The sequence below is a fragment of the Oryzias latipes genome, chromosome 14 (assembly GCF_002234675.1).
Source record: "Oryzias latipes chromosome 14, ASM223467v1".
NCBI lineage: Eukaryota > Metazoa > Chordata > Actinopteri > Beloniformes > Adrianichthyidae > Oryzias > Oryzias latipes.
The window spans coordinates 5,806,765-5,828,381 of NC_019872.2; the positions used below are offsets into that span (position 1 = coordinate 5,806,765).

At 36.6% G+C, this 21,617-nt stretch overlaps 1 protein-coding gene across 8 annotated transcripts in view; it reads right to left on the reverse strand.

Annotated features, from left to right (window-relative positions):
* The window catches only part of sh3pxd2b (SH3 and PX domains 2B), a 43,363-nt gene extending 24,525 nt beyond the window's left edge, over positions 1–18,838 (reverse strand). For 2 of the 8 annotated variants that reach the window (XM_023962844.1, XM_023962843.1), the window contains exons 1-3: positions 18,433–18,824; positions 14,512–14,592; positions 6,700–6,775 (exon numbers count right to left, since the gene is read on the reverse strand). In XM_023962844.1, the coding sequence (XP_023818612.1) occupies positions 6,700–6,775; positions 14,512–14,592; positions 18,433–18,504 (229 nt within the window). In that variant the 5' untranslated portion in view covers positions 18,505–18,824. Of the gene's footprint in view, positions 1–6,699; positions 6,776–14,511; positions 14,593–18,432 lie in introns of all 8 variants that reach the window. The other 6 variants (XM_023962838.1, XM_023962842.1, XM_023962837.1 and 3 more) reach the window with 6 other exon arrangements.
* Between the last annotated feature and the right edge of the window lie 2,779 nt (positions 18,839–21,617).

The following is a 21,617-nucleotide window of genomic DNA, read 5'->3' on the forward strand; positions in this document are numbered from 1 at the left end:
TATTTATAGTCAGCTTTGGAGATTAATGGGAATGCAAGAAGAAGTTTGGACTGCTGACTGAATATATTTTCAATAAAAACAGACCACAAACCAGACCACCAGCACACAAAGACCTTACCTTTAAATTTAATCAAAACAAACCTAATCTGATTTAACTTATCTAGTTGAGTCAGTACAGTTGACAAAAAAGAGCCCCAACCACAGGAAATCATGTCACTAAGAGGGTAAGACAACAGCAGCAGTGTTACGCTTTTAACTCATTGCCATCACTTCTAAGTTTCTTCAAGTGGTTAGGTCATGCTTTCAGACTATGTTATTAAAAAACAAACAAGTGAATTCATGTCAAATGGCAACCAAAAAACATAATGAGGGCATGTAGATAGTACCTTTCTACCAGCAATCTAAAATTTTGATATAATTGAGGTTTTAAACAGTTTTATCTATGTGGGCAGAAAACAAACTGTTAGGTGATGCAAACAGTTCTCCTGAACCATGTGTTATTTTGGGTCTGCCAGACCTCTTCCTGTTAGAGTTTCCTCAAGTTTCTGAGCGTCTGTTGGTAATTGAAACTACTCACTGACATCTTGACTTTCTTTGCAAATTCTCTGCAAGCAAGCCCTTCATTTTTCAGCGCTATGATTTTCTGTCTGATTATCAATGTTAGTTGGTTTTTTGCCATTTCTTCAAATACACTAATTTCAGCTTCATAAACACGGCTTTGCCACAGATAAAGATAAATCTGTTGATGACAGGCAGGAATGCCATAATGTTTTTCTTTTAGGGGATAGGTAGTATTCCCTAATAATAGTTTAACCCTTGTGCTATCCTAGGGATTTTGACATTGGGAGTTGGGTCATCTAGACCAGTGTTTTTCAACCAGTGTGCCGCGGCACACTAGTGTGCCGTGGGAGATGGTCAAGTGTGCCGTGGGAAATTGCCCTCATTATCTGATCTAAAAACATTTCCCATCTCCAGGATTTCAGCTCTGTGTTCATCCAAACAGGCCCTGATAAAACACTGAGGAGTTAGGAATATAAAAGATCGTAAAATACTTTTTCTTTGCGTTTATTTTATTTTATTAAAGACATTTTGATAAGAATGACCGTACCGCGATTCAGCTGCAGCTCCGGCTGTATTTGGGAAAAGTCCCGTCCCTTTGACTGTCTCCACCAATCATTCTTGAGGGGCTTAATCACATGTCATCAGTCTGACCAATCAGAAGTGCTTAAAGTCTTCACTTCCTTGTCCCGATTTAGCTCGTAAAGTCGCTCAGTTCTAACAAAAATACCAGCTAAAGCTCGTCTTTTGCGCTGTAGCTTTCCACAGAATCCGGTATCAGACCGTGGAACAAGTGAACAAAACAATGAAGTTCCGAAAACCGATCTCCGGCCGTTTTATGCACTACATCTCCCATGATGCATTGGGTTGTGAGAGTGACAGGGCACAAGGAGATCTGTCGTTAAACGTCTTGAAACCAACGAACACACATCAAACTATTTTTAAATCTTCTAACTTAACTTTTATTGAATCTTTTAGAGAAAAAAACAGCTGCAGTTTCCAGCTTTTTCTGCAACAATAATCTCAAAAATGCATGTGAGATTGTGGAGGGGCTGTAGATCAATACAGACTATGAGTTTCTCCTTCTTTTTTTAAATTTTTGGATGCTGGTGTGCCGCGGGATTTTCTTTTTAAGGTTAAAGTGTGCCGTGGCTCAGAAAAGGTTGAAAAACACTGATCTAGACCCACTAGACAGTGCGCTGAACTTTTTTCTTCAATGATTTGTGATCTTCAGGTTTCAATGGATTACATGAAATCCTCTCCAACTTTAACTATCTTTGTCATGGTAGGGAGAACACTCAATGGTCATCTTGACCCCATAGGATAGCACAAGTGATAAATGAAACGTTTGTCATAAAATTGTCAATGTAAAACAGGGAAAAACAAGATAAAGCAAAAAAGACAAAAAGGTCATGTTTATGTTGTTTTACTGATGATTAAAATCAATATTAATAACTCGGAAAAGAGCAAACAGCCTGACTGACGTGTTTTGGTGGTGAACCTGTTTGCTTTCCTTAAAAAGGGTCTAAGTTCAGATGCACATTCTGATACTAGACTTTTTTCCCCTCAAAGAATTTTGAAAAGATGAAGAGATGTGTGACTAGAAAAGGGAGGTCCACTGTATAAAAAAGAGAGAAGACATCTCTGAAGTGTTGGCTAAAGCTTGACAGACCAGCCAAAAGGATAAACTGTCTGGACAGCTCTAGAAAGCAAAAGAGATTTGAAGGTCAGCGCCTCAAATGCCAACTTCTCTCTTCCTTTCTTGTCTGCCCCTCTTCCCTTCATCACTTCTCAAACTGAGAGCGCTCTTGAAGGTTTCCCGAAGCAGTCTAAGGTCAAGAGAAAAGCATTTACTCAACAGTACCCACTTTGTATGCATGGCAGCTTACGGATGCAGCCGATGAAAAGAGCTTGTTTGGGCAGGGAGGAGGGAGGGACTGTCTCTGCCCTGGAGCCATGGCTAAAGCAGGCTAGACTTTAAGGCAAATCTCAGCTAGCAGAAAATGAAGGGAAAAGCCAAACAGAGAGGGTTTATCCCAGAAGAGGAAAGCAAGACAAAAAAGAAGAAAAAAGGTTAAAAGCAGATTAGAATGACGTTTTAATATAGTTTTGTAAGATCAAAAACGAAATTTATATTTAAGGTTTGGGTCATTTTTCTCAAGTATTCATAACCTGCAAGGACAGACGAGGAACTCTTGTTTAATCCGTTCTAAAAGAGAATATTCACTTATTTCAAAATAAGGCACAACATTTACAGTGGGGTAAACCTCAGCCTCCCAGGACGTGTTTTCATTTTGTTCTTTAAATCTTTATCTTTTAAATGGGCTTTAAAGATTAACCTAAGTAATTTGTTGTTGCTTATCTATGTAGCTTCTTCAGTTCAGAACGTAAGAAGTTACTTGAGTGCTTTTCATCCTAAAAATTGAGTAGCTCATATTACTATTCTTTTTAACTTTTTAATTTGGCAGGTAAAGAGTTTTGAGATCCTTAAGTTCTGAACTGAAGAAACTAATACGAACTAGCAGCAAAACCTCTTCCAGATCGACCTTTCAAGTCAAGTTGCCTTGAAGAACACAATCAAGAACACAAACATGTTTCAAATCTCTGCTTTGTATTTGGTCTGGAATGTATCATTTGGTATAATCCACATCCCTGAAAAATTTTTTTTAAATTTCAAATAAACTCAAGACTAAGCCTGTGTCAAATCACCAAGTCTTAAACTGACTACATGAATGAAGAATAACTCTTGGACTTGACATTTTGTATAAAATAATGCACCTTAACTGGTTTCACTACATTATAAATCGGCAGGTTAGGAGTATTGAATAGTAATTTTGGTGGATGTAATGACTGGGTTATTGGGCAGGTTTGCAAAAGAGCAGACGCAGCTTGATTTCCTGTGTATTATAGGTTTGAGACTGGTACGTCTCATTAAAATAAATAGACAGTTATCTCTCTCTCCCTCCTGCAGAGTGAAGATGTCTATGATCTAAATGAAGCTTTAGAAACGAGGTCTTTCTGATTTTTTAAATAATTCTGGTTCTGTTGCCCTTAACTGAGATCCCGTCAGGAGAAAGCTCGCTATTCAGCTCCACAGAATTATACTTGACCTTTTCATCATGCTGTGACTCCTGCTTTCCTAGGCAGAAAAGTCTCCTGCCAAATTAAGAAGTTTAAGCAAAGAAAAAAAAAAACTTCTTTTACAGTTTCAAGTTCCAGCAACAAAAAATCTCTGAGAAAATGACAGTCTTTGTCTACTTCTGGGAGACAATGATCTGCTATCACCAAGGGGCCTGTTGACAGCCTGACCCACATTCCACCTTGAGCATGGTTTATCTCAAAAGGCTAATCTGCAGGCAATGCCTCTAGAAGAATTTGCAGTCCTATGATGTTTAGACTAAATCATAATGATGGTAAACAAACTTAAAAAAATGTAGCACTAGTACATGAACATTTGAAAACCAGCAGCCATCAAATCTGATTGGTGACCTTTCGGTTAAAGAAAGCACTTTTTCTGTATGCGGCATTGTCAAAAGGAAATAAAGCAGATGAATGATGGTAACATGCAATGTAAGTCTAAGACAGGATTTATGTCACAATTATTGTATTTGTCAGCAAAGTATTGAACTGTAATGCCATTACAGTCTTTTCTAAACATTGACTTGGTGATTCTTTCCTCTCCCGAGTTCTTGACCCAACCCATGTGGTTTGAACACTCATGTTTCCCAAAGATTTTTTGCATCCTTGTCGGGTGTTTTTGTTCATGAAACACATGATTTAACTTGAAGTGGATTTATTTGACCACATAAATGGTGGCGATGTGGTGTGTTTCACATTGGGATGAGAAAATGTCACACTATGTCTTATACTCATGAAAAATGGGAAATGTGGCATTAGAGGAGAATTGTCCAATCATCAGTGCAGTCATGTTGAGGGCACATTACCAGACTGTCTTGGAATGCTGAGATGTGTAATTTCTCATGAAATGATGACTGAATACAACTAATTAGTTTTAAAGCAGGAAACAGGACGCAAGGTGTTTGGAAAAAAAACCTTAAACACAGAGATATTGCCAGCGACACCTTAATAACGCCCTCTTTGACATACCTTAACTCTTTGACCGTTTACACAATCAACGGGAATCAGCTGATTCTGACAAGACCAGCTAGGTTTATTGCATAAATGTTTGAAGAGTTACAGTAGTCAAAAGAATATTAAAGGGTTAATACTATCTAAGGTGGGCGGCAGTGGCTCAGGCGGTTGAGCGGGTCGTCCAATGACCGAAGGGTTGGCGGTTCGATCCCCGCTCCCCCCAGCCAATTGTCGTTGTGTCCTTGGGCAAGACACTTCACCCTCCTTGCCTCCAGTGTGGCTCCACTGGTGTGTGAATGTGCATGAATGACCCGGTGATGGTCAGAGGGGCCGTAGGCGTGAACTGGCCACACCTCTGTCAGGTGTGGCCAGTGTGTAGCCACAGCTGCCCTGGCCACAGGGCAGCTGTGGCTACAACAGTAGCCACAGCTACAACAGTAGCTTACCGTCACCAAGTATGAATGAGGAGTGAATGAATAATGGACACAATGTAAGCGCTTTGGGTGTCTTGAAAAGCGCAGATGAATCCAATTCATTATTATTATTATAAGGTAGTGGACTTTCCAAGGAAAAGCTAACATGCTACAGCCTTGAAAAAAATATGAAAAAGGAAAGAACGACGTTGGTGTTAAGTAAGATTAGTGTCAATCTATATTTAGGCTGTAAAATAATAATTTGATGAGGTTTGAATTACAAACCTTCAGGAGGGTTCATGAAATCATCAGAGGAATCTGTAACTTTATTATTTTTATTTTGAAGCACAAAAACAGGTCTTAGCGATGCATCTTTTTAAGGATGGCTGTTAGTCCACCAGGATAGTCCAAATATAAGAATTGAATCAAATATCAAAAGTAAAAGTCAGACTCCTACATGCAATGGAGATCTTACTAAAACTGAAACTCAGTAGAATATCTACTGAAAATAAAAATGGCATAAAAAATGACAAAAACCTATAGTAAAGCATGTACTTAATGTTTTTTTAATAAATAAAATAAAAGGAGCAACAATACAGTATATGAGAATTAAATACAGATTAGGCATATCAGTAAAGGTCTGTACAGCTGTAAAAAGGGACAGTGTTGAAGGCAATATTTTTCTATGTCCTTCCCTTCCTCCTACTCAGCGTTCATCAAAGAAATCTGAGTGTGTGCTACTCTGTCTTTCTTTTTTTTTTACTGCAGCTCTGAATGAGTTCCAGACCTGCATGGGTATAGAAAAAGAATTCAACACCCAACCCTTCGCAGGCCTGGTGGGGGGAAAACTGGGTGTAGTCTATGTGTAAGACTTTACTTCTTTCTATCAAGAAAAGGAACACAGTGAAGGAGTTAGCCAAATACACCAAAATCCCTCACTCCAAACAAATTACACTATTCCCTAAAATGAAAGCTCTTCAAAAATTCAAGTCCTAAAAGCTTTTCCATCTGGCCATTTCCTCATCTTTCCTAATGTCTCCACCAGAAAAGAGGTTCTAAATGAGGTCAAAGAGATTGGAAATCACTCCTAATGTAGCTGTAGTGCATCTCTAATATTCAGAATTGATAATAATTTCTTTTATTTTCATTTTTTTACTAAACAACAAAACAGAAAGCAAAAACAAACCTCAAACTGTTTAAAAGAATATACTATGTTACAGTTTTTCTTCTCTCTAAAAGTTAATTCTACAATCAGGATGTCTGGATCCTCTGTGATTGCATTAAGTGAAACAAATGAATCTGCTTTCCTCCAGATCATTTAAAGGTTATGCATGTGAGCTCTTGCTGCCCACTGTCAGTTAATAACTAACAAAGCAAAACCAGGAAGAAACACTAACAGTAGCACACGTGGTCCTTGTCATGTCTTCTGTGTACTTTGAATAAGAAAATATTCAGTGGTGTTATTTGGACTTAATCTGTCATTAAGTTACCAAAAATTCCAAACATTAAAAAAATACCATAGAAGGTTTTATAAAATGTGTGCAAATGATCAATACTTTTTGGATTTCTATTGATGTTAAGAACAATGTTATACGTTTGTGTTTAAAAGCACTTGAGTGACACTGTGTTTACTCACCTGGAAGGAATGGAATGATGCGGCGTTTTGGGTCTTTCTGCCCTCCTTCCACTGGGAATTTATCCAGCAATTCCATCTGTAAGTCCACATTTAACTAAATGTTACCAGCAGAAAAAGCATGTACATTTACACATGTTGTGCACACTAACACATTTTGGAAAAAATAAAAATAAAACTGGACAGCTGCGGGTGGTTAGGAAGTTACTGCTGATTCTAACAAATCAGCATTTCCTAGATGGAATTTGACCAACAATGTTTGGGTCTGCCAGTGATTAAAAACCTTCTGACCAGATGGCATGGCATTCCTCTCAACCTCATGTTGAGGAAACTAAAGGACTGTTAGCAGCAGGGCAGCACTGAGACAGTGGAACATTTTGTTTTCCATTATTTAAAGGCTGAAAAGTAATTCCTCATTTCTCCGAATTTATCCAGGTTTTCTTTTGCGTATTTTCTTTCTTTTTCCTGTCTGACAAATAGTTTTTCTATCATTTTATGGACTTAATTCCCCTATGATTCAGTTCAATGCTCAACTTTCATTACAAAACAACAACAAAAAAATTTGGAAAAATCCTTTTTTGAATTTGCTAATAAGCAAGTAACAATGAGGAAAAACTGTTCAGTTAGCTAATGCTAAGTCTAATGTATGTAATATAACAATAAATACTAAATCCTTCTTTAATTTAGCACAACAACTGTTTGATATTTTTAATGTAAACATACTGGTATGCAGTAGGGATGCAAAAAATTCCCCTTGCTCATGATTCAGTTTAATGCTGTAACATATGGTTTGTGGCATCCCATAGTGCTCTGTGTGTTCTGAGACTAACAAAACAACACTTGGACGGCTATACATTCTTTACAAAAAACTACAAGGAAAATTTGACATAAATAGTACTTGATGAAGTAAAATTCAAAAACAATCCAAAAAATCCCAACAGAAATATCCCAACCAAGATATGTGCTGTACTACTTTGTCCTTAACATTTAGGCTAAGGGTTGAGACAAAAAAAAACAAACAGCTAAAATCTAACCATTCATGCTGTTGTTGCCCAACTGTTACAGGTTGCGATGAACATTTTAGTCCATTTATGATCTATGTGACATATGTTTTCACCTGTGCAGTCAGCATTGAATGAAGGGAGTAAAAATTATACGCTGTGACACTTCACATTATTATGCAGATTTGCTGGCTGGATTTTTGTAAAACAAGTTCTTAAAAAAAGCTGTTTAAAGAGAAAAACTGGGTATCAGACATATTCAAAACGAAGAGCCTAATCCTTAAATAAATTCCTAGAAAACTGAATATGAGCTCAAATCTAGGACCGGGAGCTACAACAGAAATGTTTGCTGTTGTCAGTTCAGCAGGGTAACTACGGCAATATTATGGAGAGTTTGACCAAGCTTATTTGGAATCATTGTTTCAAATGTATAATTGTTTGATACTGATGGCAACTGTGAAATGTGAAACTACTCCGTACGGATTTCAGAACATCAACAAAAAAAAAGAGCTTCTTCCAAAATTGGTGCAAACATCCTAACTCTCACAAAATGTAAATCAAAAAAGCAATTACGTCAGCACTGTTTATTTATGTACACAAGTAGCTGCTAAAAACTTCATATGCTAAGCTGTGAATCAGACATTTAAATAAAACAACAAAGTTTGAAAACTTAAAATTCAAGGAAGTATATAAAAAAATCATGGCATCTAAGATTTGACTGTGTATTGATTCATAATGTGTGCGTGGTCATAAGATGTTTTTAGGTATATTCATTCTTATCTATTGTTGTTTTGATAAATGTATACTTTGTTTTTAATTAGTTAGTGAACCTCTGACCAAACGGGACCTTTTAATTTCCGTTGTAACTGGAATGATGACTGTAAATATCCATCTATTTTTCAACTAATCTATATCACAGTATTTTATTCTAGATCAGACTGCAGTCTGTTTACTTCGTAGCTTTGAGAGTTTGGTAATTCTTTAGAAAAAAAAGCCATTTTGTTGCGTCTGAGTTGCTTTCAAGACATTTAAAAATATATATGAATAAACTTTAGCAGAAGAAACCAAAATACTGGGTATTGTCTTTTGAGAATCATGAATGCTGGAAAAACACATTTTTATGGCATTAAATCCCTTCATGGCACAAGGCAGAAGTACACGACAATTTAAAAAAAGTTTACAATAACATTTGCTATGAATAAAAGTACTGCCCATCTATAATTTGGTTGGAATATGCAGAAATTGATAGATATGAACATTTAAATGAATGAAAAATATCAAGGAAGGCCCAATTACAAACAGATCATTAAAAAGGAAAAAAGAGCCCAAGCTGATGGTAGTGACTAAGATAGCGCTGTAAACAATTATTCTGACTATAAAAAAATTGCCAACACTATTTTGGTATTGTCGACAAGTTGCTTTTTTTAAAAGTGTCATTTTAAAAGATTATAATAACCACCAGCCATAAAGTCATTGGGATCGCAAAACAAAACAGCGACTTTTGCTGGGGGTACAGCCCTTCCTCAACCATAAAAAAAACAGACGCAAACTTATGTTTCATGCTTCATTCACACCGGCAGCATGTGATGCATTCACACCGCCCTCTTTGCGGTTTTATGAACGCACATCAAGCCAGTGTTGGACACACCAAATCGATGCCAGATAAGCAGGTAGCAACAGGGAAAAGATTCTTCTTCTTTTGTGTATGTACAGATTACTAGCGCCCATCCGCCACCTACAATACGAAGAGGGTTTAATGCGCAGGGTCAAAGCGGTGCCCGAAATTCTGGTCTGGGCCACTGTGGACTGGGGAGGAGCCAGTGCACACCAGAAATGGCTGCAATACTTACACGGAGCATCCTTAACATGTTTCTAAAAGGAATGAGACCTCTGTCAGTGGTTGAAGAGGATGGACTTGACATGATTGGGGTGTTGCACCCTGACTACCAACTAAGGAACTTTTGCAAACTAATGGAGGAAAAATTATTGTAGAATATCTTACTGTTCACTAATTGCAAAAGTAAAATTTATTTTGATAAGATATGTTTGGCTTACTATTTCCATGGTACGTTTGGACAATGATTTAGTGCAGGGATCAGGAACCGTAGAGCTTGTGAGTCAATTATGTCTTTTTTTGTGCAAGCATATAGCTCACCTGGGACCTTTTTATCTTTATAAGTTGAAATTGAAATTCAAGAACTATACATGGAAAATTGGAATTTTTGTGAATGCATCATACGCCAAGCATTAGCATGTCCCATACATGACGCAAACCTTCACGGACTGATTACCAGCACTATCACGTTTTATTTAGAAAAATTGCAGATCACCTTATGTTAGCAATAATCGTTGACTAATCGACTAATCAAAAAATAATCGTTGACTAATTGTCTACTGAAATAATTGTTAATGACATCCCTAGACAAAGATAATGAAAACATAGCCATTGGGTTGCTGCTGCCGCAGATGTGCTATTTTTATCAATCAGTTACCAGTACATTAGGAGAGGGTTTAGTAAACTGTGCTATGCTGACCAGGAGGTATAGTTGTGACAAAGCTTAGTTGTCTTGAACCAACTCCCTGCTAGGAACTTAGATGGTGCCTCATCTTGGAAATGAATAATTGGGTAAACATTTGAAAGGTATGTCAGAGCCAGATTTTGCTTAGTGATCTTTAAATGTTCTGTTTTGTTTAGTTGTCTATCCAGATGAGCTGAAATTATGCATATCCTTGTTGGAACAACCATGGTTTAGACGAGCAAAAGAGTAAGGTTCATACACTTTTAGAGCCTACTTTTTACGACACAACAGAGACCAAAAAAGAAAAAAGGAATTTCAAATAGGGGGTTGAGGGGTACTTAGCTCAACAGGCACCTAGCTGCTGAGCAGACAGATACTTGGACAATGACACACTACCACCTTAAAAAAGGCATAAACACAAAGACAGAACACCAGACTGAGACAAACAATGATGACACAATACCCCACACAGTGTAATTGTTCCCATATGTCTGACAGTGAGTGTAGACACACCCTAGTCACTGAGTCTCCTCTTAAACCGTACAATGACTCTGTAAACAGCGATAGCAAAACAGGGAAGAGTGAAGTTATCTTAACACTAGCTTTTAAATGCACTCGACATTAATTAGTTGATGCTGTATCAGGGAGAGATAGACAGAAAGCAGACGAAATAACTACAAAACTGACAAATGAACATATATTCCACTACTGGTGGAATATTCTAACTGGTGATCTTTTGGCATCCAACTACTGTCTTTCACACAGTAAGTTGCTGTATTTATGAAGGAACTATTGTGTACAATTTAGCAACATGCTTAGTAACAGCAAGGCATCATAACTGCTTACTACTAAATTTGCACTGCCAAACCTTGCACAAGGTAAAGTAAAAACAAAACATCAATTCAGATTGCAAAAAAACATTTTTTTTGGAAGCTTTTAACATTTTTTCCAGCTGATATGGAAATGAACACAACTTGTCTCATTCTAATGTCTTAGGTCTAAATTCACTTTGACACCATCAACTTTAATACAAATGTGTAGCCTATCAAATTAAGAGTGTGTTGTAAGTCTGCTCTTTTTAAAGTTTGTTTTTCTCAAAAATATTCTACTGTTACAAAAAAAGAACCAAGAGGATAGTTTCAAAGCCTATGGTCTTTGATTTTGTTAGATAAACATGACTTTCTAACTTTCATGATTTCCAGTAATACAGTATATAAAATGAATGTTTTAATGTTTAGCTATGGAAGAAAACAAAAAAAAAAACACTCAAAAAAAACTTTAAATGGATGTACAATCACTAAGATATATTGTAATGTGAAACTTTTTGAGGTCATAGTGAAATGTCTAGTGCAGTGTCTGTCCTTTACTGCAGACGGAAAATATGTGACAGATATGCAACTCTGAATAGGAAAAAAAACTCTCCTCTTTCCTACAGCTGTTCAGTACAACTGTGTCCTCCATCAAAAAAGAAGCAATGGTTTCAGCCCAAATCTAAAAATGGGTATAACACATGTTTAGAATGGAAAATTGGCTCAAATGACAGAGAATTAAAAGTGGGAGGAACTTATCACTAGTATTACTTAAGGAAAGAGCTGCTAAATAATACAATTCTATAAAAATCTACAGTTTCGTCAAAAAATAAGAAGCAAAGCTTGGCATTTTTAAGGAAAGGAGTCTAAGATTCCCCTAACTTGTAAATGAAAAACAAGTGCAAACTGTCTGTTGACACTGCCCAAACAGTGAATAACACCAAAAATGTGTAAAGGGAAAATAATTCAGCATACCTGAAAAACATGTATTGCTTCCAGAGATATTGCAACTTCAAAAGTAAAGAAAAAGGAAGGAAAACTTAATCTTATTGATCACAGTTAAAAATAAATAAGAAACATGTCTGTTTGACAGTACAGTTCTATAAAGCAAACTTAAAAAATATGTACAAAAAAACCACCAGTCTTTTTTATGCATTTAAGCATAAAGAGTTCCAATAGCATCGGAGTTTCACTACTCTTGCCTAAATTCCAATGATTTTTAGGGAAATGTTTTATATATTCAAAAGGATAGCATTATTTTTGAATAGTATACATGTTCCCTTTTTCCATCTGAAACGTTAAGCATCAAACCATCAAAGTCAACGTCAGTGGTCACACAGAAAACATGTTTCTGTGGTTTCTGCTTAAGTATTAGCTGCCTTGTCCCGTCTGCTGACAGGATGTAGTTAATGACACATGGTGTTTGGCTATGAGACCATGGAAACACCAAAGGATCTTACGTTCTATTTATATAAACCATATTTATTTTTAGATATAAAATATATATATATATATATATATATTTGCATTTTCATCTGTTTTAGGTTGCATTGGACAATAAAAAGACAACGACGGGATGAGGAAATAGGAAGCAAAGGTAGATGACAAGTAAAGAAGTTGTGGTTAAAGAAAAGAATCAAACTTTTTCAGCCCTGTGTCACAATCAAGGCTGGACACAGGAAAATGTGACTGTTCTTTATTTCATCGTGATGAAAAAACAGTCAGTCTCAAAAAACTTAGGAGTATTCAAAATGTTAAAGAACATATGGAAAAGGGTACTAATAACATTGACACAAATACAGCAAAAGAATTTGGTATGAACTTCATTTTGATAAAGTTTTGTCTATTTCAACTTTAGCTGCTTAGGTTGGCTCACAGTACTTAGTAACAGTGCCAAACCTAACAGGAGCTAAGAAAGCAGTTGGAATCTCCCAGTAAAACTTATCGTTTGTGCACTTCATCACTAAAGAAAACCGTCCAACAAGCTCTTAGCACCAGGAAGCAGACTGACGATATTTCCTTGAAGGGCACCCTGGGAAATGCCCTGAATAAAAATACAGCAACCATTTCCAGACTTAATGCCAGTTATGGTATTAGGTGTATATTTGGCAGGGTGAAAAGAAAATGTAATCAGAACAAAGAATGTTAAAACTCAGAAGCTTATTTTAGGAATTATAATACTGTAGGTAAAGTTACTTAATCGGTTTCTATTTTTATTTTTATTAAGTCAACATTTAATTACCAGAGCATTTATCAATGCTCTTTCACTTCATTCTCTTTTTCTTTCTTTCTCTTAATTAGTGTATCAGGCAATAATCTACCAATAACAGACAGTTAAAAAAAGGCAAACATTACTTTTTATGTTGCACTGTGTCATGGAAGTCAAACCTTAAAGGGACTACCGTATATCATGCTATTAAGCCTTTTATAATACACAATATCCATGTATATGACGATATATTACCTTTGGCACACAAAAGAACACATTTCATATTAAAAATTAGTTGTTTTCCTGAGTTGTCTCCTTAGTTCCTATGTTATAATTTTCACCCAGCAACAAAGAATGTAAAACCTTTAGCATGCTTTGTTTGTTTTCTAAGGTTATACATATTATATTTATTGATTATTTTTCTTTTTTTTCACAATTCAGATATGTAGAACCTAGGAATATTAGCATATCCACAAAAATTGTAAAATGTACACAAAGCAAATCAGGGAAAAAAAAGCATAGAACAGCTCAGTAAACCTGTGACAACATAACCACATAATATTGTGGCTATATTAAAATAGATACTATTTTAAGAAACCTATCAGACAAGTCTAGAATAAAGTAATGACTGATGATCTACTGGCAACCCTGAAAGGCTCAAACCAAATCATTTAAACGTTAAAACACTTTGCAGTCTATTGTCAGGGGTTTCATTGGCAGCACTGGTGAGCCATTTCAGTTCTTTACTTCCTGGATTATGCCTCGACCATTCCAATCAATTTTTTTTTACAAGTAAATTCAATTAGAGTTGACTGTATGCTTTGCCTTATTTGATTACAAGCTCATTAAAAGCGCCGCTGCACTAGGTTTTCTGGAGTCTAAGCTCTCAAGATACAGCTCGTCCCCTAAATCTATTTTAAAAAAACAGAAGAGGAAACCAGGCCACTAATGAAATTCCTGTCTTGTTCAACATAAACCAGCAACATTGTGTTCAAAAATGACTCAGGCATTTCTGTAGTCAATAGAGCAGTCATCACATTTGTCACTGGTCTTGTTTAGGTCCACATGAACATTTACTATCTTCTTCTGGAATAATGCAATTACCCACATCATATGGATGAGGCCAAAAAGTGCTAGGTATACTAAGACTGATAACAGTCATTGCGCTCTTTTCCTGCTGGGGAGATATTTTGTACCTGTCACAGCTCCTCAATCACAGCAGCTGTGTGCACTTACTGCATGAAGAGAAATGAAAAAACACAAACACTCTTGCTCACCTGAAGGTCAAAGAACTTGCTGTAGCGTCTGTAAATTGTTTCAGTGCTGCCATCACTCCAACAGACCTTGATTATATAAACCTGCAAAAAAAATACACATATAATTTAGAAAAGCCCTTCATTGTGTTTCAATTTTTAACCTGAATTTGTATTTTAAGTATACACTAAAAAGTTGCAGTAGCCTTATTTTACCAATCCCTCCCGTTTTTGTCCATGCTATGTCCATGCTGGGATTACTGTGTTTGATTCTAGCTTTTTTAGGTGGGGTTTAACATGGACAGACCCTCCAGTCGTTCACAGGGTCACATTCAGTACAAAACGTGCAACCTTACATGATTACACTCACTCTTGTTTGTTTTTTGGGCTGTAGAAAAATATCAATAAAAATACTCAATCTATGCTGAGAATTCTAAAATGCAATTACCTGTAAGATTTAATACTGTAAATTAAATTTATTTTAATTTGTTAAATCAGTTTATGTTTAATGAATATTGATTGTGCTTTAATGAATGTCAGAAAATATTGGAATCAGAACAGGAGAGACAAACTACCCTCATTTCCCCTGGTCACCATTAGCCAGTTTTATCATCCATTTCCAGTAAAAAGTTTATTCCAACATTTTATTAACCAAGATATTTAAATTACGTCCTGCTAAAGGAATTATGCTTAAAAATGTATGTCCATATCCCTTTAAACATAATGATTAATGATGATGTACTGCAATGGTAGGTATTACATATTATATGGCTGTGTTGTCCTAAATAGACACCATCCCGGCGAAGCTGGGAGTGAATAAGCTCCACCCAAAGCTATCATGAAGTAACACAAAACATCTAATATAATTACTGAGGTAACAGACGTGGTTTTTGAGTCAGTAATAAGAAGAGTGGAGAAAAGGCCAGTCATTTGAAATTCTCTTGTGTCTTGGTGTGTGTGCCTGACTGCTGCTGGCCCACTCTCAGGCCAACTGGTCTCAGGCTCTGATCCAGAGCACCGGATTCTGATATGGCTGTAATCAAGCCATAAAAAATGTTTTCAGTTGTCTTAATCAAATAGAATTGCATGACTGATAGAAAATTTGAACAAAGAATGCAGCAACATGTCAACACTCTACAATAAGCTTGAAATTTGCTGCAATTAGCGCATGAACATCTCTGTGTTGGGTATATAGATATATTTGATTGAAATAATGTGTATGAGCTTAAATATGCCTTATATTAAGCCAATTAAATCTCTAGCAACTGGAAGCTATCATGGCTGTATGCATAGAAAACACACAAAAAGCACCAAATAAAGTTGGTTGCACAAGAAAGTAAGTGGACAGATGGAGAAGACACAGGGCTGCAAGAACCCTGTGTCCTTGGCCAGGAACACAGTAGTATAAGGTCTGGTGGTCTCAGCTTCAGTTTTCACACGTACAGTATATGAATTCAAACCAACTTATATTTACAGTCACACTTCATGCATGCCCACACTAACAAACACCTGCTGGGTCTTTGGCTGCCACTCTTTTGAAAATGCACTTCTTGTTCCAATGATTTCATGTCCCATGTTTACTATTATCCTCGACCTCTATGTGTTTGCAGGCAAAGCCAACAATATTTACATATTCAAGCTGCTTACCTTATGACAAAAACCACCCTGTTTATCAGTTGCTGATAAGCTTGAAATGGTACTTTGTTATTTCTGACATTCTTGTCTCCCACACAAACTGTGGTCTTTGCTGAGTGAAAAAAACATGTCAATGCATTCTTTATGCAGTTTATTAAGAAGGCCTACACATAAACAGCAGCATTTTGCAAACCACTTGGCTACAGTACCAAGAAATCTGTACAAATATTTTTTTTTCTTTAAATAAGTCGCTCTTTGTGTGATAAAATATGAAAACCCTTGAACCAAATATCTACATTTTAAAAAAACAAAAGAAACATATTTTTTTCTCTGTTAAAGCCTTTCTTGACAGAAGTGCTTAAGAAATCAACAAATTTAATTTGAGAGAACTCAACGAGTGAAAGAAAAAAATATATTACAATATATATATATATATATATATACAATACAAAAATATTACAAGAACAGTTGGACTCAGGCTTAAAACTTAAAAATAAATTGCATAAATTGAATTTACCGTACAAAACTCAAAGATATTCCAGCCAAGTTTTTCTTGCCAAAAGAAAAGTTCAACCAGATATATATTGGTGATCACAGACTTCTTTCTGTAAGAATATATTGTACAATGAGTTTCCTGTGTAGTTCCCACTCCAACATACTTGGTTAAAAGGAAGGAGAAATGCTGAAAATGTTCAAATGTCCATTTAGTTTGGTCTACAATGGCATTAAAGTTTTGAGAGTGGATTAAACTGACTGAACAACCATAAACTGGTTCATCTGCTGCTTGTTTGAGAATGGTACTGCCAAAAACAAGCTTGGACCAGAAAGACAAACGTACGAAAAAACAGCTTATTTGATTGATCAGAATCAAAAACAAAAATCGCTAGCCTGTGCACAAAGCCACAAGCAATAGCAATATACAGACAGCTAACTTGCTATGTGAAGATAGAGTCCCAGATTTTGTCTATAAGACCTCTCCTTTTATTTCAGACACCTAGAATTCTCTCTGTTTTTTTGTTTTGGTTTTTTTGCTAAGTAGTCCATCTGCATTCAGACAGAAAGGTTCACTTGAAAGGAAATAAAAAACAACACAACTGTTTTTTGTGTGGATCAGTTTACTTATTCTGTCCACTTGAAAGTTTAAAATAGTTATCTTGAAGTGCCACTCCAGTCATCTGTGACTACTTGTGAAAGCATTCAGTGTTTGTTCTTGTTTTTTAACTATGCTAAGAAGTTTTTTGGCTTTAATAAAAAACACCTGTGTTGTTTTCTAGGACATAGTTTCTGTTGAGCAGCAGGAGTTCATTACCAATTCGCCTCTGAGTTGTGGGCGGAACTGTTGGCGCGTAGTAAGCCTCCCTTCCCATCATCCCTTCGTTTATACTCTCAGGCTCTTACAACCCCAACAGAACACTACCGGTGCAACAAAAAAGGCGAAACGAAAACAAGAAGTACATGGATCTATTTGTGTGCAAGTGGACTCCTCAGAAAGGAGCGGAGCAGGAAGCTTGTGGCCTGCCGACTTTAGCACCTATGTCTGACAGTCTTTTTCCAACTGTATTTCTTCATCTGCACCTGATTCACAACGATTTTAATAATTAAATACTCAGAAGCGAAATTTTAAGCTCCATTTTCTTCATATGTGTTCCATCATGAGAACATGTCAATTCCACTTTAAGTGTGCTGAAATATTTGACGACACAGAAGCCTAACTGGTCCAAGATTGATACTAGTTATCTGGGATCAGTTTGGATAGTTAGAAGAAACACAAGCAAGAACATAAATAGAAAGGCGTGGAATTAAGACTTAACATGACCTCCATCAGTACTAAGGAAGCACCAAAAGTTGTATTGACAAAATGTATGCATCTGATTATACAGGGAGGGATGTAGGTCACATGAGTCTGTACTGTGTTAAAGCTTCAAAATGTACCAAAACAAGAGAAGGATGGTCAAAATCTCGACACTAACTTATTGTTGAAGTCAAACCTGAACATCATGAACACAACAGTGCCCCCTGATCAACGTCTATTGTCCTTCTTGGGTTTACAAATGTAATCGCCGGAATCGGTTTGGCCTCCAGCAGTAGCTTCACTATTAAATCGAAGTTCTAAAAGCTACAAAACGTGTGCCATGGTTTTGGAAATCCCTGTCCTGTAAAAGCCTTTCGGTCCATTAAGGCTGGCTGAGTAAACTGTAACTTGACACTCTCTTTGTTTTTACTTTCCCAAGAATAGGAGAGAAAAAACCGGGCAGAACTACAGAATGAGCTCGTTCCGTTTCGACCAAAGATCGATCGTTAAGGGCTTACGTAGTGTTTGTTGGGAGTCCGTCGTTTCTGCACATCCTGCACGGTCACCTCCTGGACGGTACGCCGCGGCATGATGATGTCCTCTCTGCGGGGTTACAGCGAAAAGGCAGATTCCTCAGACAGAGGGGTTTGAAGAACGAGCAAACCCGCCTGGAAAAATAGAATAAAAAGTTTTCCAACCAACGACGTTCTTCTTCTACGCGGCGTTCAAACCCGAAAGCTCTCACTTTCCAAATATCTGCAAATCTGTTACGTTTCTTTTCCGCCCAACCTCCGAGAGGATTAGAAGTTACCAACCAGTCGGCCCCTCTTTTCCACTTTCTTTAGCCTTGCGCGGAGTCAGACCCGCTGACGGCTTCGACCAAACTCCCAGCCTATCCTAGCTCGCCCACTCCCATTCGAGCAGCTGGAAAGCACCACGGACCAACCCCCCCGCGTCAGAGACCCACAGGCTGCTGGGAGCTGAGGGGTATGGAGAACTGAAAGTGACTAAATACAAAAAAGAAATCCGTCAACACAGGACGACTGTTGACTCGCTCCAATGAAATTGTGTGTGTCGTGTTTTTAACATGTTCTTCAAGCATTTTTCTCATGATTCAAATCATTGTGAATCAGGAGCAGATGAAAAATCCCATTTGAATAAGCTTGTAGCTTTGGCAAATTCTGCAATCAGCAGGCTGCTTCATTCCGATGCATCCACTTGCAGACGGATAGATCTATGGACGTCTTTGTTTGTGTTCGTCGGAGCTAGCATTTGGTTCAGAAATGTTGGGCTGGATAGCTCTGATATTTCTCGTCATTTTTGTTGCACTGCTGATGTTAGGATGGGGTTGTGTGGGGCTGTGAGACAGTAGGAGCTAGTGTAAACACAGGGATGAAGGGACAGTAGGCTTACTCTACACCAATGGTCCTAGCCACAACTCACAAGGGAAATTCGGATGGATTCCTGCCGCTCTGCAGAAACTGTTTCCTAGAAAACAACACATTTTTTTTGTTTGTTTTACTTTTGCCTTAGAACTGCACTAATTTAAGACCACAACAAATTTACAATAGATAAAAAGATGATTGGAGTGATACATTTTTCTCCTGAACTGTATGCGATACATATGAACAGAAACACTTGTTTATTTATAATTACAATTAACATGTTTTTGGTCTGTCAGTCGCTTCAAAGCATAGGTTGCAGATGCCAAAAAATACGTAATAAAGAAGAAAAAAATCATATTTTAGTTGCACTGGAGTATAAGTCGCTCTTTTGGGAGAAATGTATTCAACAAAATACGAGACCTTCTTCCAAACACGTCTTAACCGTCACAACCTTGTTTCCCTGACTTTGTCTTAAAAACATCAAACATGAGCTGTTCCTCTGATGTGGACATTTCTATCCCTGCTCTTTCCTCCTGAAGAGAAACTTATCTTCAGTTTTGCTGCTTCCAGTCTTTTCATCAGTGCCACAACATCCGTGGTCATTCCACCGTTCATCCTTTCTTTCATTCTTGCTGACACTATTTTGTCATAACGCCTGGCACTTTTATCCACTGATTCCAACCTCCAAAAAAGAAAGTTTCCAAAAAAAAGTACTCAAGGCTACTTTTCCCTCTTAATATTTATAAATTTGCATCAAACTTCCTGTTAAAAGTTGCATTTTTTCTCTCAAGACTTTTATAATGTGATATTGCCTTCAGTGGTTTTAAAAAGTGGGAGATTGTTACAAGAACGACTTCCCCTTTTTGCTGTCTTCTTCACCTCTTTTTTGTATTTTTCCTTCTATGTAAAAATGTTGAAAAAAATAGTTTTTTTTAACCTCCTCACATGTCTTCTGTTTGTTCAGTTTTTTTTACTTTAAAAGGAAAGATTAGATGTTGACAGATTTTGGACATTTGTCACCTTGCATCATACCTTTGTTGTAACATAGCACCATCTATTGGTGTGCTGCCTGTATTACAATATTACTGCATATGTGGCTGTTCTTCCCCAAGGCTCATTAAAATAACTCTTACTCTCAATACGTTGAACAATTCATGCTTTTGCAAATAGTATAAAAGACGTTACATTCATATTTTGTGTTGCAAGACCAAAAATTAGGCAGAAAGAAAAATGAACTTACTCCCTAATTTCAATGTTAAAAGGTTATGAAACAGTATTAAACGTGGATTTTTGACTTAGCAAATGTTTTCCTGTCCAGTTTGAATTTAAGTTTGAACTATAATATTTGAAATTATTTTTAAAAAAAGGTTATTGTGACTGAATACTAAAGGGGAGAAAAAAATCAGACCCTATTTAAAAAAGAACAGAAAAAAACACAAGGAATAAAAATCTAAAGTAGGAATTATTATATAAAACAGAAATTTTAAGCAAAGAGTGCATATAAAAGATAGCTACCTAACCAGCTGATTAAGTTCACTGCAGCTTCTTATTTGGATAAAGAAATGTTCAACAAGAAAAGACAAATGTATATAAAAGTGTAATAATAAGAGTTTAGACAATGAGTTAACACATGCAGCTCCATGTGTCATGTTATACCAGAGAAGTGCTACAGTGGAAGCAGATAACCGAAGGCTTCGCCCTCAACCACCAGACCTGATTAACAGTACAGTGAATGTCCAAAATCTTAATCGTGTTCTGAAGGAGACAAATCAAATCATGAATAAAAATTCTGTTTCTTAGATGCTCCAAATAACATTGATATTGTTATTTTCCTTTAAATGTCTCAGTAAAAGGTCAACAGATATTCTAGTATGTTTTTCCTGTCGTCTGTCTTTGTATTTTGTAGCCTAAACACATTTAGAGATTATAATTTTTCTTACAACAGTGCATGGCTAGGACAGCCAATGACATACTATATCTAAATTTTGCAAAGAAACTAACTCCCTATACTTCAGTTACTCTAAGGAACTGATCATTTTAAAATGCTTTTTGCTTAGATCTTTGTTCACTGCAGAACGAACCTTGGTAGAAAGTCGGTTCAAAACCAAGAAATAGAAAACTTCAAATGTTTGTAACGATATATCACTGTTTCTACATCAAACACCAGGACAACACAAATAAATGTAAAATGACGTTTAGAACATGGTCTAAGTATAATATTCACAAAAAGTAATCACCCCCTTAACACATTTTTCACACAATCTATCACATTTTAGGAAACCTTATTTTAGTGCCTCTGTATAGCCTCACATTTTCTA